The sequence below is a fragment of the Equus asinus genome, chromosome 22 (genome assembly GCF_041296235.1).
Source record: "Equus asinus isolate D_3611 breed Donkey chromosome 22, EquAss-T2T_v2, whole genome shotgun sequence".
NCBI classification, from domain to species: domain Eukaryota; kingdom Metazoa; phylum Chordata; class Mammalia; order Perissodactyla; family Equidae; genus Equus; species Equus asinus.
Genome location: NC_091811.1, coordinates 64,244,864 through 64,263,645, shown reverse-complemented (window position 1 = coordinate 64,263,645; position 18,782 = coordinate 64,244,864). Strand labels below are relative to the sequence as shown.

Here is an 18,782-nt window from a genome sequence, read left to right as displayed (position 1 = left end):
GACTGAATATTATAAAATATCAATCCTCTCCACATTAATACAGGTAGAATCAGAGCAACTGCATTCGAAACCCCAACAGGTTTTCAGGTTTTTTTTCGTTTGTTTTAAGAACTTAAAAACTGAGTCTAAAATTTAAGTGAAATTGCAAAGGGCCAGGAACTGTTAAGAGGAACAAAGTCAGGAGTCTTAATTTGCCAAATATTAACATTTATTAAAAGGTAACAAAATTAAGATGGTGATGTAGGAACAGACAAGGAGACCAATGGAAGAGAACAGAGCCCAGAAACAGACACATGAGTAGACACACTCGATTTATAACACAGGTGTGGAGCAGCGGAGAAAGCACAATCAAGGCTAGGACAGTTGGGGCAATGGTGTATCCATACGGAGAAAAAAGGAACGGACCCCTACCTCACACCATATCTCCAAATAAATTCCTGCTAGAATAAAGACCTATGTGTGAAAAACAAAACCTTAAAGGACTTAAAAGAGAACAAGGGAGAATCATCTTCATTCCCTGAGGGCACAGCGGATTTCTTAAAGGAGACACAAAGTAAAATAATCAAGGAAAAGATTAGTAAATTCAATTACTTAAAAATTAAGATCCTCGGGGGCTGGCCCCATGGCCGAGTGGTTAGGTTCACACACTCTGCTTCAGCGGCCCATGGTTTCACCGGTTCGGATCCTGGGCGCAGACATGGCGCCACTCATCAGGCCATGTTGAGGCAGCGTCCCACATGCCACAACTAGAAGGACCCACAACTAAAAAAATATACAACTATGTACCGGGGAGCTTTGGGGAGATAAAAGAAAAATAAAATCTTAAAAAAAAAATTAAGATCCTCTGTTTAGCAAAAGACACAATAAGCACATGAAAGAGAAGCTACAGAGCAGGAAAAGATGTTTACAAAATGTCTACCCAATAAAAGACCTGATCCAGACCCACAAAGAATTCTCGTAAATAAGAAAAACACCAAAGTCAAACCAAACCAAACTAAACCAAACAAAAAAAAGTCCAGAGAATCTAGCAGTAAAATGGGCAGAAGACCTGTTAGGAATTTCACAAAATAAGAAACCTAAACATAGAAAAATGAGTATATCTGTATTAACCTGTATCAAATATCTGTAATACTTGTATTACAAATGAGTACAGCTGTATCAATGTTTTTTATTTTCTGTATTCTGACATCTGGGGTCTTGATGACCCCAGAGGGACTGCCCCTCCTGGGGTTAGCCAAGTCCTAGAGATGGCAAACAACTTGCCTGCTTTTCAAATACAAACCAGTCAATGCAGGGCCCACACTATCAGGCTCTCACACTATGGGCCGCTATCCATCTGCCCTGATCACAGGGCCAGGTGCCAGATAACTAGAGATGGCCCCTGTGCCCCTGAGCCTGCTGAAAGAAGTCAAACTAGCCCATCCTAGACCTGCTTACCCAGCCTCTCCTGGTCCTCCCTGCAGAACCCACAATACGGGCTCCTGCCCAGTTGCCCCCTCTCCCTCTGCTCCTGACCGACCCTGGTGCTTCCCAGGGTGGCCCCCCCAGGTGTGGCATGTCCCTTTCTCTTCGGAATCGTGACTAACAAAGTATCTTTTCGATGGCAATCATATCCTGATCTGTCGGCCTTACTTTACCCCAAATTTTCTATTAATACACTGTATTTTAAAAGACTATCTTCATCAGTCATCAGAGAAATGTAAATTAAAATCACAATGACATACCGTTACACGCGGACTATATTAGTGGAGATTATGACATTTGGTTAAAAGAAGTGTGGATGAACACACACAACTCGAGGCTGATACACTGCTGATGGGAGTGTCTGTCAGTACAACTATTTTCAAAAACTGCTAGTTTCGAGTAAAGCTGAAGACATGCTACCTCTCAGGTGTGTATATCTTAGAGAAACTCCTGGACATTTGCAGTAGATACATGTTCAAAATATTCATAGCAGCACTGTTTTTAATGGCAAAAAACAGAAAATGCCTCACATATTCATCAATAATGAAACAGACGAGACAAAAATGAAACAACAAGCCATTTAAAAAATACAAACATATAGCGGTTACCCCTGAGGGGGCAAGGAAGGCGATGGGATCAGGGAATTGCAAAGGTAACTGTTTTTTTCTTGAAGTTGGTGGTGAATTGGATGTTCATTGTAACTTTATGCTTCATAATTTATACATCTCTCATAAATATTCTTTTGTATTACTGAATTTTTAACACAAGCAATTCTAAAATAAAGGCTATAAAGACTGGTTTTACAACAGCATGGGCATAAGGGCATACCGTCCTCACTGGTGTGGGGCTCTGTACCAGCGTCCTGATCCACCTCCTCCAACGTACCGTGCTCACTGTATGGGCTGTCGCTGTGGAGTGGAAACAGAAATGCATATGAAGCCAAAGTGGAAAGAATTTAAAACATGGACAATTGCTACTGTAAGAAAAAATAGGAGATTTTGGAACGGCAAAGGAGTACTGGATAGCCTTTCAATGGATCACTGGAGCCTCCGAGGCTAATCGGTCCCGTGTATGTGCCTTCCTCTTTGACTAGGCTATTGTACAGCTCTGTAAAGAGAAGTTAACTTGTAGAAAACCGATAGCATCACAAATAATTCTTATCCAAAGAAATGAAAATGTGTTGAATTCTAGTGGAATATGCCCTATGGTACCCCAGGTTTTACAAACTCATTTCAACATTCCTTATTGCATGTAAATTGATTGTTCTTTGACTTCTGCTTTGAATTTGTTCTAGTATCTTTCCTTTCTTTTCTCTTTTTAAAAGATAGGGTCTCTTTGTTTGTTTGTTTTTGGTGAGGAAGATTGGCCCTGAGATAACATCTGTTACCACTCTTCCTCTTTTTTGTTCCTCCCCAAAGCCCCCGTACATAGTTGTATATCCCTGTTGTAAGCCTGTCTAGTTCTTCTTTGTCAGATGCTGCCACAGCATGGCTTAATGAGCAGTCTGTAGGTCTGTGCCCAGGATCTGAAGCAGCAAACCCCAGGCTGCTGAAGTGGAGCATGTGAACTTTACCACCACACAATTGGGCTGGCTCCTCCGTCTTTTCTTGACACATGTTCATTTTATAATTGTATGAGAGTTATAATTTTATCCTTTTTAAAAACCTATCCTTTAACACTACTACCACCTCTCCTCAAATGTACACTGATAATGGAATTAGGGTCACAAATACCAACCTGATATTACCGTAAAAGCCCATTTCTATTTGGTGTTGGGGGGACAAGGAAACTGCTGTCATATTGACTTTCTGTTTAAAATGAGCAATACCCATCGAGAGCACTGTGTATGGGAGGAGGACATAATCAAGCACATGTAATTGGTTGCAAGACTTTTTTTTATGGGGCTTTCACCCTGTTTGTAAAAAGCAGTGACCAAAGAAAGTCCTAGAATACAGTGCATCAAATAATACTGATCAGACATCCACACACTTGCTGTCTGATAACACGAAACAGCAGAGCTTGCTGATATAGCCTTGAAGATCTGGAAATACTGAACGTGCTTTGACGCACCGGCCTTGAAACAAATACGACCATGGAAATAAAATCCCGTATCTCAACAGGGCTGAGTTTTACTCATCTTTCCAGAGCCACACTCACTCAACACATTGCGCATAGTAAGTGCTCAAGTAAATATTTTTGAATTGCATTTCATGTGTAAAATTGCTGGATGTACTACAGAACTGGAATGTACCAGGTTTTGTTGTTAATTTAGAAAGCAGAAATTCTGGAAATAGTCTAGTTTCCGTATTTTTATGGCATATCATCATACTGTGGTTTAAGACCGTACTGTGGTTTAAGTAAAACATAAGTATACTTTTAGTTGTTGAAGATATTTCAGCTACTTATTCCACTTTTACTTAATCCCCAGTAAGGAAACGGGAAAGTGTTCTGAGGAGAGTCCAGAACAAAGGACTTAGACAAGTTTATTTCCAGCTGCTCCTGGATGGGAGCTGTGCAGGGCAGTTTCCGAGGTCGGTTGCAAAGGCAGCTGCTGAGTGGGGAGACTCAGGTGGGCTTTGGAATCAGACAGACCTGGGCTGCTTCCAGTTACGGCGGTCATTGGACAGGCCCCTCAACCTCTTGACTTACGTGCTAGAGTGGTCACGAGGAATACAGAGATCATACGCACTGAGTAGCTGGTACTCGTAGGGGCTCAAGGAGTCGAAGCTACTTCTATTTATCTGATTTCTCAGAAGCTGGAACTCATATATCAAATAGTGAACAGGAACATTTTAGGGTTCCCTACCTTTGGGATAAATCAATTGACTACACTGCCTCCATTTTTGTAGTTCATTGGGAGGTAACTATACCGCCATATTAAAAAATTTTTATCCCAATAATATATTAATATAATAAATTTGCTCAAAATGACCTTTACTGCTATAATTGGTTAGAACAATATTTACTGGTAAGAACAAACATGAAAAAACGTAAGAATGAAAACACATTTGTTTGACAGGGGACCTTTAAAATGAAAATTTTGAAATACTTTATATAGAATCAAAACTATCTGTTTCAGAATGAAAATGAAATTTACCAATTCAATCAGTTATCTTTTCTTAATGTAACAGTAAAAACTAATACAGCTCTATGTAACATCAAAACCTTTACTCTCTACAAAAGCCATGATAGGGTGGATATATCTAAAAAGAAGCAATCTTGGAGAAAAGGGAGGGATGAATATGAGTTTCCAGAATAAGAAGCCAGTGCTGTGAAGGGTCTTAGTGTTCTAACTTACCTCAAGTGTTCCTGCTGCGTCTTCCTTTTTCTTTTTTATTTGGAAGCCGTGGTGCCTTATGGTCAATTCTTTTTCCTAATGAAGCTGATTATCTATATTTCCGTAATTTTTCCAGAGGGAGAAGAAATAAAACTTTTGGACTTACCAGTAGTCATCTCCAGCCATACATTTCTCATAAACAGGGCCATCCAGCTCTTTAGCATCTGGGAAAATAGTCTCATGGTGGATGATAATGGTTTTGACAATTTCATTCACGTGAGCCTGGCAAGACACTTGATCCTGTATTTCAGGGACGGGCATCAATGTTGGGCCAAAGCAAATGGCCAGATTATAAGGGTCCATCATGTTCTCATCACTGTACTGTGAAAGACTATGAAAGGAAGCAAGAAAGGAGTTATAAAAGATCAAGGGGAGAAAAGAAAATCAGTGTTTAATAAGCCAGCTCATATTCTGAAAATAGGGATCTAAACGTTTATTTGGTTTTTATTATTAGAATAAAATGATATTCCACCCTACTTTAAGTTGGCTCAGCAAACTCTAAAGAAAGTAAAGTGACTCAGAACCTTTCAACTAGGTAGAAACTGAAAGGGGAATGTAAGTCCTACTTACTTAGTTAAGTGGCATTTTTCAAGGCCACAAGGGAGATTAAGAGAATCTCTACTACAATGGAGACCAGGATCCAGTAAATGAGCTGCATTTGGAAACATTATGGTCAGGCTCTAAATGCTGCTCAAGTAAACTGGGAAGGGCAGTAGCGATCTCTATAAAGCCTTACGGATGTTTTTAAAATTCTCCTCCCACTATTCAAAATCATCTCAGATTCCAGTTTTCTCCTCTAAATCATGAGGAAAGCCTAGAGGAAAACAAAACACCTTTCTTTGTAACCATTGAAAGAAAGCACATGATTCCAGGCTTTATAACTTGTTTTGGGTAAGACTACCAACACCAGGTGACAACCAGGATCACAAAAGACATTACAAGTGCAAGAGAAGGGAAAAAGATCCTTGATTCTCTCATTCCATTTAAAGCTGGCAAACATTTGGGGGAGGTTTCTGTAATCTAGTGCTAATTTCTAAATTCAATCCAATGGATATTTGTGAGCTATTTTCCACAGGTGACTCAAAATAAGCCAGCTCTTGATTGCTATGCCTCTAGCACACAGGCAAGGTGCTGTTCCAGGGGGAATCTAGAGACGTTATCTTCCAGGGTCTAAAATGTCAATCTTGAAAGGAAATGTAAAATCCAGGTGAGCAGATGACAAATGGAAGGAGAAAAAAAGAGACTCAACTACCTATGTGACATGGTGACAGACACAAAGAAACTGAGATACCATGTGACATGATACTTTACCCTTTTTTAGAAATAAGATAGTCTAGGAAGTAGAAAACACAAAAGCATAATTTCCACAGCTGACATATGTCTTTCCCTTCTGCCACTTCTCAAACATACAATCTTAACAAAACGTTCACAGTAACAGCCAACGAGCATGTTATAGATCATCTTGAAAATGGATGCAGGAAGGAGAAGGGAGATTCAGAATAGGAACGGTCTAATTTTCAAAGGACACATTAAGCTCAATGGGGAGAGTCACCGTTAATCTTTCTGGGTCTTTAATTTAGTGCCGGCTTGAAGAGCAAAAACATGATACGAAAATCTTATTTCCACATTTCGATTTTACAATTAAAAAAGAACAGGCTATTTGTCACCTGGGTGACTAAGCTTAAGGGTAAAAAATTTACAGCATCTATTTAACCTGAACATAGTTTATACCCATCCCTCTAGACACTACTTATGTCCAGTGGTGACTTCTGTAGGAATCGGTTACTGTCATTTGTGGATGTTTTATTGGATGTTCCATTCCGTATGATTCCCTGCCAGCACTTCCCTATTGTATGATACTTGGTTTGGGGGGTCAATCTGAGCGGGTATGATTTCAGGAATAGTCAGCAGCATTGTACTAAGTCCCCATGGCTTTTGAGAACCAAAAACCTCCAGTGAGATAGAGAAGAGAAAATATCCTCATTTTAGGAAGGGGGAATCCATGCGAGAAGAAGGCATTTCCTCAAGCTTACCTCCCCCCAACCCCTGGCCCGGATTTCCTTATTTCTAATTCCTTAACTGAAATGTTGAAAAGCAAGAGAACTCTTAGAGAGGACTTGGGGAGGATGCTCTTAGAATGCAGCCCATGCATCAGGAAGTAACACAACTGAAAATCAAGTTGCCTAAATTAAAAGACTAAAGTTTGAAAATAATGCAGTGATTTTTACTGTGTAGCGGTGATTTCTGTTACATTGTTTTAGAAATATCTGAAAACTTAGAAACATCTTCTTCTTGACAAAGTCTTATACTGAATTTACAGGAATTCTTTTTCAGATTTGTGTGTAAGTCTCATCTGCAATTCCCATCTTTCCCCAGCTACAACATCAAAACTCACAGAAATTTTCTGGAGTGAGCAGGTGAAGTGGTTTACATTATTTTGACAAAAACATTTATGACATTAGCCTGGGACTGAAGTTGGAAAAACACATTTCCCCGAAAAGTGTTCTTTTTAGTAATATTTGTATAGTTTTGCATTTATGGGCACAGTTTCTGCGTCTTTCATCGATCTTTTGATAACCTTGATCTGCTGAGGAAGAAAGTACCTTCAGTATATATTCAATCATCTTCTCTTCGACCTGCTGATAGATGGAACCCAATGTACATTTTACAGAATCCAAGAACCAAGACAGAACTCAGAGTGTTGCAAATGCAATTAAGATGGGTACTTTGGCAGAGCGTTTGGGTACTTACTGATTCAGGAAGGCAAAGAGGTACCTCATCACTATAAGGACCGACCTGGGCAAGGTCAGGAGGAGTTTGCGGATGTGAAGCGCCCTCTCATAGAGATTATCTGTTCCTACAGACGGAAGAAGACATGGTCAGCATCCTTTCACTTGCCACATTTAAAGCAGAACATTGTAGTACCAAAGTTCCTATCTGCACATAAGCGACAGCTTGCCCTTGAGTGAGATGCAATTGTATCCAATATAGCAAATAAGTGATCAGCTTGGGTATTCCACCATTTCTGAAGGCATCTCCTCTGACTCATCACTGGTTTCTGATTTCCACGGTCTTGGTGTTAAGCAACTTAGAGTCTTCTAGATTTAAAAGTTATTGGAAGCAACCTAGGTGCCCATCAAGGGATGAATGGATAAAGATGTGGTTCATATACACAATGGAAGACTACTCAGCCATAAGAAATGATGAAATCTGGCCATTTGGATGGACAACATGGATGGACCTTGAGGGTATTATACAAAGTGAAATAAGTCAGAGGGAGAAAGTCAAATACCATATGATCTCACTCATAAGTAGAAGATAAAAACAACGACAAACACTTAGCAGCAGAGATTGGATTGGTGGTTACCATAGGGGAAGGGGGGGAGGGCAAAAGGGGTGATGAGGCTCACATGTGAGGGGATGGACTATAATTAGTTTTTGGGTGGTGAACATGATATAATCTATACAGAATTTGAAATATATTACGATGTACATCTGAAAGTTATATACTGTTATAATCCAATGTTACTGCAATAAAATAAAAAAAATAAAAGTAATTTTTCACTTGCTGCTATTTCTAATTTTACATCTGATATGATTTCAACTCCTTTTTGCTGCGTGATAACTAAAGTAGCTTTTGGGGACATTCTCTCTCCTCCACCCCATTATTCATTAATCCATCATATATTTGTCTACTAATTATTATGATTCAAGCAATGTGCCAGGTGTTCAATCTCTCCTTCCTTAAAACTATCATAGTATTTTATTTGTATGACTTTTTACCTTGTATCATATTACTTCATCAATTTTTCAAACAAACATTTTAGGCGAGCCTACTAGGTTTGAAGCACTGAGTTAGGCATTGGGAATACATTAGTGATATGATTCCTGGTCTCACAGAATTTACACCCTGGTGTTGACAGTTATTTATTTCCTTATCCTGTCTTCCCTGTGGGATGGTGAACTCTCTGAAGGAGGGGTACCTCGGACTTCCTAGTATTATTTTATCTCTTTACAAGGAGTACAAATTGTCCAAAGCTTTTCAATACTAAAGGGCCTGTGAACAGCAGCAAAAAGGTTACTGCTAATAATCTATCTGCATAATGGTCCATATTTTAAAACAAATTTCCACATTTGTTATCTAATTTAATGCAGATAACAAACCTGGGCATAGGCAGGGCATGTGCTGCCATCCCCATTTAATGGATTAGGAAAATGGGAATTGGGTAAGTGGCTCACCCAAGGTCAGCTGGCTAGAGGGGTGGAGCCTGGACTAGAACCTGTTTTCTGTTTCATAAATCTAGTTGTTTTTCTTGGATTTCGAAGCATCTTTACAAAGTACAACTTTGAAGACATCCACTAAGTATACATTTGAGAAAAATATTTCAAAGAAATTTCAAAAATATTTTTGAAGCTTGCTATAATCTCATATTACTACACTTGTTCTTAATTGCTCTTGAGATAGTCATATATCCTACTCGAAAATCTCAAGCCTTAGTTTCTGACACGATAGCCAATTGATTCTCCTCCCACTTTTCAGGTTTTCTGACCTTCTCCCACCCAAAAACGTGGTTATCCTTCAAGGATCTCCACTGGTTCTCTGCATTGGTAAACTCGTCCCATCTCAAGGTTAAGACCATCACTTCTGTGGAGATGGAATCTTTGCTTCATTTTTCTCCCTTGTGTGGGACATAGATATCTCACTGCTTATTTCCTAATTGGTCTTTATGATTTCTAACTTGGACGATCATAACATTCTCCTAACTCAGTTTGCCATTTCAAGTCCACTTAGACCAGTGGTTCTCAACACTGACGTGGAACCACTTGGGGAGATTTTTAAAAGGCTGATGCCTGAGATTCTTTCATGCAGACGAGGTTGAGAATCACTGCCTTAATCATGCCATGCTCACGTCTCTGGAATCGCGAGCTGACCCCAGCTGCTTTCCACTTATTATCAAACCACCAGGTTACCTAAGCATTTTATTTCTTTTCTTTGCATGGCTGAAAAGGTGATAAAAATGTATTAGCAATATTCTCACTTAACCACTAATGAGTTTGCAAAAGAAATAATTTATCAAGATTTCTGGGAAAAATCACTTCCATTCCCGTCTTTGAGTATGCCACACATAGCTGGAACTACAGCTAGTCACCTTTTAGGAAATGGAATTTCAGAAACGCAAACCAGAATGCAAGTAAAATATTATCATCCGATTAACATTTCTGTAACACTTTTAATTTCTTATCATAAACCTATAATTAATAATATTGTGATTTTAGCAATATTGAAATAGACATTTATATTTTGCCTTTTAATTTGTAAAATATTTCAATATGGAAAACAATATAGCACTTTGAACAAGGCAGGTCAGGGCCACATTTACTGAGTCTAAGTACTTTGTTCAATATACTTTCCAGACATTAATCTTGATTTTTTTTCTGAAAAGAGGGAGTAAGAGGCTCTAAAAATGTTATTAAACAGGTGCATAAATTTACTCAGGCCACTAGAACTCAATAACTAAGTTATCAACATTTCCATCTAATTCAGTCCCAGTGTCCCCGTAGGATGAAAACACGTCCCAGAGTAATGTGTTCGTCTTCCGCGATGGCTTCACAGGAGAACCCACATTGTACAGAGAGGGAAGACGAAACACCTACAGATGAAGTAATGCACAAGTCATTGACAATTTCATGGGGGAATTTTACATCTATAAATGCTATATATTTAGGCATAGTTGGATTATTGTTTCACATTTGAAGTTAACTGGTTACAAGCTTATTACCTGAAATAACTAATTTTTTAAAAAAGCATGACCAGTGTTGCTACTTTATGTTAAAGATAAAAAGATGATTTAGCATACCTGTATCTAGAAAGTCTATCTCAACAAACAAAGAAAATCTCTCAAAGGTGAAATTATACATATTATGACCCATTCTTACATTCTTAAAGAATAAATATTGAGATCTACTAGCATTTATTCCCTTGGTCATTAAAAAATTGTGTGTGCATAAATGATTTTACATTTATGCCTCAAACCAGCCACAAAGTTTAATATATTTACGTCAGTAATAAACTGTAAAGGTGAATCGGCCTATTTATGGTTCCCTGATTTGCAATACCCTCTCCTAGTTTCCAGCCACATATAGAGCCATACTTATATAAGGTTAAGGTCAACTATCAGGGAGAGGGTTTTAGCAGCTTGAAGCTAGTTGTGTGGCCCTAGAGTTAAAGAAAAAAAGGAAAGGAAAGAATGCAAAAGGAACCACTCTAATGTATTATTGATCTTTAATGTTTGTCAAATCCCATAGGAGGCAAGTCATTTTCAGGCTAGAAGAGGACACAGGCATTACTTCCAAGAGGCTTAACCCTAATTCAAGATACTCTTGTTTCTATCTCTCAGTTTGAAACTTAGTTTCCCTACCTCTTAAAGGCAGTTTCAAAATTTTATTTAAAAAGAATTAGGGGAACAGATATTTACATACTAATTTCATAGGAGCATTACTCATAATAGCCAAGAGGTGGAAATAACCCAAATGTTCATTGATGGACGAATGGATAAAAAAAATGTGGTATATACACACAATGAAATATTATTCAGCCTTAAAAAAGGAATGGAATTCTGATACATGCTACCACACAGGTGAACCTTGAAGATATTATGCTAAGTGAAATAAGCCAGACACAAAAAGACAAATATTATATGATCTCACTTATCTAAGATATCTAGAACAGTCAAATTGATGGAGACAGAAAGTAGAATGGCGGTTGTCAGGGGCTGGTGGGGGAGAGGAATGGGTAGCTATTGCTTAATGGATACAGAGTTTCAGTTTGGGAAGATGAAAAAGATCTGCAGATGGATGGTGGGGACAGATACACAACAATGCGAATATATTTAATGCCCCTGAAGTGTACACTTAAAAATGGTTAAAATGGTAAATTTTATGTTAAGTATATTTTACCACAACATAAAAAAAAGAAGAATGAAGGAGATGTGTTTTTTTGTTGTTGTTTGTTTGTTTGTTTTTGAGGAAGATTAGGCCTGAGCTAACTGCTGCTGATCCTCCTCTTTTTGCTGAAGACTGGCCCTGAGCTAACATCCATGCCCATCTTCCTCTACTTTATATGTGGGATGCCTACCACAGCATGGCTTTCCAAGTGGTGTCATGTCTGCACCCCGGATCTGAACCGGCGAACCTCGGGCCGGCCGCTGAAGCAGAACGTGTGAACTTAAACGCTGCGCCACTGGGCCGGCCCCGAGGGAGACGTGTTTTGAGATGCAAATAAAAGATTTCAGGAGAGAAAAGCAATGGGAATATGAAAAAGTGACACCAAAAAGACTAGATAAAATTCTGTGAGGCAGGCATACATTCTCTGCAACAACGGGAAACGGAACTCCAAGCCCAAGAGAACTGCTGGCATTCCTGAAGTACCCAGCATCTTTGTCCATCCCGAAGGCCTCCGACCAGCATGGCTGTGCCCGGGACTCAGAGATCACCTGGCTGCTTGCTCAACAGGCTCACAGCATGCATCCTACTGGAAAATGACTCATTCCTTCTCCTAAGTCCACTTAGCGGGTCAAAATTTATGGTTGCTATGGACACTCTGATTAACGTGCATCCCCAGCTGGCTCTGACTGTGGCAAATCATGGTCTTTCACAATTTTATGCTGCAAGAAAAGATGGATCTCTTCTTCCCCTCAGAAAAGTTGTCAGTGAGGAGAATCAGTATTTCATCTGGATGTCTCTGAAGCTGGGCTTTGTTGCCACAATTCAGGACCTCGTGTAATTAGGTAAAAGTGGCATTCATCCAATCTTGGTCACATGCTCAAGCTCCCTAGGCTAATTTATGTTCTTTTCCTAGCACTGCAAGGTTCCCATGTCAGCATCCCAGCTTCACAGCATGGGGGTTTGACAGCACCATGTAAATGCGTGTGAAAAATTCACTCCAATGCACAATTTGCTTCAGAAAACGGCAGAAAGTTCAAATGGCAATTACTCTGAAAATACCAGTTCTTCTGTGGCACTATTTGCAAAAGTATTTGTTTGTCAGAGAACAAATAATAAATCACAAGATGTAAATCTATTCTCAAGGATGAAGACAGGGATGGAAATTAATGGCCACATTTAGGAATGGTTTATCTAAGAGCAGGCACGCCAGTCTTCCTGAGCTCTCCAGCCCAGCGAGCAAGTATTCAAGGTGAACTGACCAGTCCCAGGGCATTTTTAGGGTCATTGTCAGATCCCAACAGTGTCAAGGTATCAGTCAATTGTACATGTGTAAGAGTGTATGTGTGCAAATGACAGGCAAAGAGGAAAAGAGAGAGATGTTCTGGCATTATGTGGGTGGATCCTAGCCTAGTCTCAAGATGAGTTACCAGCTGCTCTTCCAAGAGAGAAATGAAATGCTTGCAAAACTCTCTAATTAACCATTAATAGATTGACTTCTGTGAATTAAACCTCTGTGTCCTTTCCTAGTTAAATAGCAACACTGTAGAAATAAATACATAAATAATGTTTCTCTTTCTGCTGAATTATCATATTAAGGTTAGTAAAGAAACAGAGTCTCAGCCTACGAAGCTTTACTTCTTCAGTTCAGATACCAATCCGATTAAATATTTTTAAGGATAAAAGGAATCCCTAAGAAAGTTATTATAAGGCATCAAACAGAAATTTAGAGCTCAGAGAGAAAACTATCATATATACAATAAAGCTGAAAGAATTTTTAGCAACAAAAGCATACATTGGAGCACCAGAAAAAGAATTCAAAAGCTTTTTTTCATGAAACAATTAGAAATGGGCAAACAGATTTATGTACTAAGAGGCTCAACAAAGTATTTTGCATAATTACGAAATCACTACAAACCACCTACATTTTTAAAACTAGGGGATTTATTAAATAAAGCCATTATATGGCCATTAAAATCTGTATTTTGAAAAATATTTACTGACATGGAAAATCATTAATAACATCAGTAAATTTAAAAAGTGGCTTATAAAGAGGAAATATGGTCTGATACAACTTTTTTTTTTTTTTAAAGATTTTTTATTCTTTTCCTTTTTCTCCCCAAAGCCCCCTGGTACACAGCCGCACATTCTTCGTTGTGGGTGCCTCCAGTTGCGGCATGCGGGACGCTGCCTCAGCGTGGCTCGATGAGCAGTGCCATGTCCGCGCCCAGGACCCAAACCAACGAAACACTGGGCCGCCTGCAGCGGAGCACGCGAACTCAACCACTCGGCCACGGGGCCAGCCCCTACAACTTTTGATGACAGATTTATTAAGATATAATTCATATATAGCTCATATTTAAAGTGTAAAATTCAATGGTCTTTAGTGCATTCACAGTTGATCAACCATTATGCCAATCAATGCAGAACATTTTCATCACCTCAAAAAGCAATCTCACATTGAGTAGCAGTCACTTGGTAGAGTACAATTTTTATTAAAAGTATGTGGTTGTGGTACGTCCATACAATGGAATATTATTTGGCAGTAAAGCGCTGATATGTGGTACAACATGGATGAATCTTGAAAACATGATGCTAAGTGAACGAAACCAGTCACAAAGAACCACATACTGTATAACTGTATTTTTATAAAATGGCCAGAATAGGTAAATTATTACAGAGCTAGAAAGTAGATTAATGGTTGCCCAGTCCTGGGGGATGAGTGGTGGTTATAAGTGTTAATTGATATTTCTTCTCAGAGTCATGAAAATGTTCTGAAATTGACTGTGGTGACAGTTGCATAATCCTGTGAATTTACTAAAAACGACTGAATTGTACACCTTAATAGATGAATTGTATGGTATGAGAATTAGGTCTTAATAAGCTGCTTTTAAAAGTACATAGGTATACGTATAGAAAACATTAGGAAAAATACTAAAAGGGTTAACTTTATCTCTGTATAGAGGAATTATAGATGACTCTAGTTTATTTTATAATTTGTCTACAGTGACCATATGTTAATTGCACAATAAACAATTATTTTTAAAAAGTTACTGATTGGCTATTTGATGATTTTAAGCAATTACTGTTTTTTTTTTTTTGAGGAAGACTGGCTATGAGCTAACATCCATGCCCATCTTCCTCTACTTTATATGTGGGATTCCTACCACAGCATGGCTTGATGAGCAGAGTGTAGGTCCGCGCCAGGGATCCGAACTGGTGAACCCCGGGCCACTGAAGTAGAGTGTGCAAACTTAACCTCTATGCCACTGGGCCGTACCCTACTGTTTTTTTTTTAAGGTATGATAATGGTATTGTGGCCATGTTGTACAAAAAAAGAGAAAAGAATCTTCATCCCTAGAGACACCTACATACAGATGAAGCGATGATCTCAGAGGGATGATGGGAGGGGAAAAAGTGGGACAATTTTGTCCAAGAAATGAAAATTGTTAAAGCTAGGTGATTATACTGATGTTCAGTCTATTTTTCTGTAACCTTTTGTAGATGTTTGAAATTCTTATAATAAAAAAGTAAAAAATAAGGTCGGTTATGAACAGAATAGACAGTGCAGTTCCACTTTGGCTTTAAAAAAGTTGCATGCGCACATGAATACAAAAAGAGCAGACGGGAACGCATCCAAGTGTGTACACGCCCTTGATTCTCTTTGGGTTGTGGCACTAAGTGTGATGGTATTTTCCTCTATGTGCTTTTGTGTATTTTTAAAGTGTTCTGCAATGACTACGTGTTGGTTTTGTGATAGGTTGAAAAAAATCCCCCCACCCCCCGCAAAAGTTTCCATTGACCAAGCAGTTCCCCTCAATACTAACACAACGCAAAACGTGTAAGCCTGTCCTGGGGCTCACGGCCCTGAGGCAGCTGGGAAAGACCATGAATTGCCTGGGCAGCTCTCCTAGGGCAGTCCCTTGGACTTCTGCCCGAGGGCATCTCAGAACCCTGGCACATGGACATTCTAGAAGCTGCCCAGACTGTGTGGGCTTAATCTGGAGCATTCACAAAACCATTCATAAAGTGGATGGTCTGAAAAAAACAAAAACAACTCTGGGGTGAGAAACTGAGATCCGACCAAGTTTGCCACTTCAAATTTAGATGGCATTTGTGTTCACCAGGTCTTCATCCGGACAAGTAATTTTTAAAAAGAAATTGGCAGTGAACTGGAAAATGAACAGTGCACATTAAAAAAAAGAGAGACTTCTGAGACCAATTCCCTTTACTACATAGATTTGTAAGCTTCCAAAGAGCGTGGCATTTAGGGGCATAAAAATGGCACAATAATAACTCACCATAAAAAAAAACTTTCCCCAAACAATCCAAAAGTAGGCAAGCAAAAAGTAGGAGGTGCTCCAGAGACTTATGTAAACTCTTAGAAAAGATGAAAAGGGAAGATTTTTAAATAAAAAATATCTATCACGTGAAATTACTCAACAGGGAAAATCAAATCCAGCTTTGGCGATGCTAGAAGATGACATGGATAAACACAATCCATCTCCAGGAGACTCTCTCTCTCCCTCCCAATTTCTAAATCTTTGTGCTTCTATCACATACTAACTTAGATTGCATTTATTTGTAAGTACCTTATCTCCGCTACTAGATTTTAAGCTTCCTGAATGCAAAAATCAAGTCCTTGAATCCCCACAAGTTTGTAATATCAATGAGAAGAAATAATGATGAATGACATATTACATATAATGACATATCTATCATTCTCAAAGAATTATTGAAAATCCAAGAAAAACACAGCTACGTCACGGTGACACTGGCAAGAGAAAATGCCTGCCTAGAGATAAATCAGCAATAGCCAGGAACGCCCTCTTTTTAAGAGATTAGATGTTAGGCGTAAAGGGGTTTAGATAGTGTCATTATGTGTTCTTGAAAAACATTCTATTCTGCAAAACTGTGCACTAAAAATAACTGGACTTACAGGGAATAGTGCTCAATACCTATGAAACTTTGCAACTAGAGCAGTAACAAAAACATTAACAAGGGGCTGTCTCTGGAGCCGAGTGGTTAAGTTCACACGTTCCGCTTTGGCAGCCCAGGGTTTCACGGGTTTGGATCCTGGGTGCAGACCTACCACCGCTCATCAGGCCATGCTGAGGTGGTGTCCCAAAGAGCAGAGCCAGAAGGACCTACAACTAGAATATACAACTATGTACTGGGGGGCTTTGGGGAGAAGGAAAAAAAAAAGTTGGCAACAGATGTTATCTCAGGTGCCGATCTTTAAAAAAAAACAAAAACCAACAAACCATTAACAATACTACTTAAACTCCTAACACAGTTAAACCTCTCCTGCTGTGTGTACCCAACATCCTCAGCAGCCTGAGAGCCTGGGCTCCTGCTGCTTTGAGATGTAGGTCGTGGAGGGTATTCATTTCCAATAGAGACTATTTTCATAAAAATTAACCCAAGGATTATTAATCCATCGTTTTTCACTAATCCAGCGTTTTAATACAGACGGAATGTCTCTGCAGTTTCTTCACTGGCACTCGTGGCATTTCATGAAAGGTACTGTTTATGTGAAAGAAAGATATTTCTGCAGATTTTCCACTTATATTATGCTAAGCCTGATTCTTAATGGTGAGAAATCCAGTCTTTGATTGTTACAAAATACTAATGTGCTGGGAAAAATCATGCTGGAACCAACACAACTTCTGGGTTATATTAACATCATTTCTGAATGCGTGTGAGGTAATTATGTCAAAGAAATACATTTAGCAGAACAAACAGACTGGTAAGTGGCTAACCCAGGTACCGGCATACGTGACCTGAGTTTATAGAAGGAGTACTTGCAATAGTGGAAATGATGACAGCTAGCAACAGTTATTGAGGCTTACTAGGTAGCAGGCACGATGCTAAACACTTTATATGGATTATCTTATTTATGCTTCACTCTGACTCTATGAAGTAGATAAAGAAACAGATATTGAATAAGATTAAGTATTAATTTCTGCCCAAGCTTACCAAGCTGTTAAGTGGTGAAGCCGGGACTTGAACCTAGATCTTTTGGACTCTATGGCTTCAGCTTTTAATAACCACAATGAAATAATATTTCTACCCAATGAAAGTGTGATTTTACAATAGTAACTGCAATGTAGCTCCATGCTCTTTATCCAACTGGTTCATGTAAAGAGAAACGTTGACATGATGGATGCACCTAGAAGACCACTGAGCATTGGAGAGTGCTTGTTATTTTTCCAGATTTAAGCGTTCTGGCTAGGATGTGAGGGAAATCTTTGGACATGACTAGGGGAGAATTCCAGAAGGGTGACACCTCTTTTTCAGTTCTTTCCAGCTGGGTCAGAGGCCGGCTGTGAGGATTCAGGCTATGCAAGGGCCTTGGAATGGACACAAGGCGCACATCTACATTCTGCACAAGACATCAGACTGCACGGGGTTGGGGTGGAGGGAATTATGACCCGGGGAATCATACCCAACGGGAGCCAGGACTTCTGGCATGGATGCCAACAAAAGAGTTCTGGAGGAATTCTGACTCTTTAGTTCATTTAAGTTCTATTTAGCAACTATGAATTATGCACTCACTATGTGCCTGGAATTAGCTATGCCAAGTGTTGGGGCTACAAAACGGACTAATCCATCCAGACCTCACAGGCCTGTGGAGCGAACTGCAGGCATTTCAGTGAACATACTCTTTGTCAGGCGCTCTTCTTGGCTCTTTACATGAATTAACTCATTTAATTCCCGTAACCCTAAGATATATGGTCTAATATTCTTCCTATTTTACAGGTGATGAAACTGAGGTGCAGAGAGGTTAGGAAACTTGCCTAAGGCCACACAGCTGGTGAGCAATTCGGACCCAGGCTGTTTTTGAGTGCAGAGCCTACATTCTTAACCTCTTCCCTGAATCTCTCTCTAGTGGAGGGAGACGGAGGAGTTAAAGAGTTGTAATGTGAGGGGATAAGAAAAATCATAGACATATGTACACAGGGGAACATGCGTAGAGGAGAGAGTGACAAATTCTGCTTGGCGTGGTGGGGCGATGGTGCTCTGGGAGGAGGGCCAG

General features: G+C 39.3%; 1 protein-coding gene across 4 annotated transcripts in view; it reads right to left on the bottom strand.

Moving 5' to 3' along the window:
- SRGAP1 (SLIT-ROBO Rho GTPase activating protein 1) overlaps positions 1 to 18,782 on the bottom strand; it is a 258,624-nt gene that overhangs the window by 16,623 nt on the left and 223,219 nt on the right. For all 4 annotated transcript variants that reach the window (XM_044755489.2, XM_044755491.2, XM_070494908.1 and 1 more), the window contains 3 exons: positions 7,553 to 7,658; positions 4,908 to 5,132; positions 2,293 to 2,372 (listed from right to left, as the gene is read on the bottom strand). In XM_044755489.2, the coding sequence (XP_044611424.1) occupies positions 2,293 to 2,372; positions 4,908 to 5,132; positions 7,553 to 7,658 (411 nt within the window). The remainder of the gene's footprint in view (positions 1 to 2,292; positions 2,373 to 4,907; positions 5,133 to 7,552; positions 7,659 to 18,782) is intronic.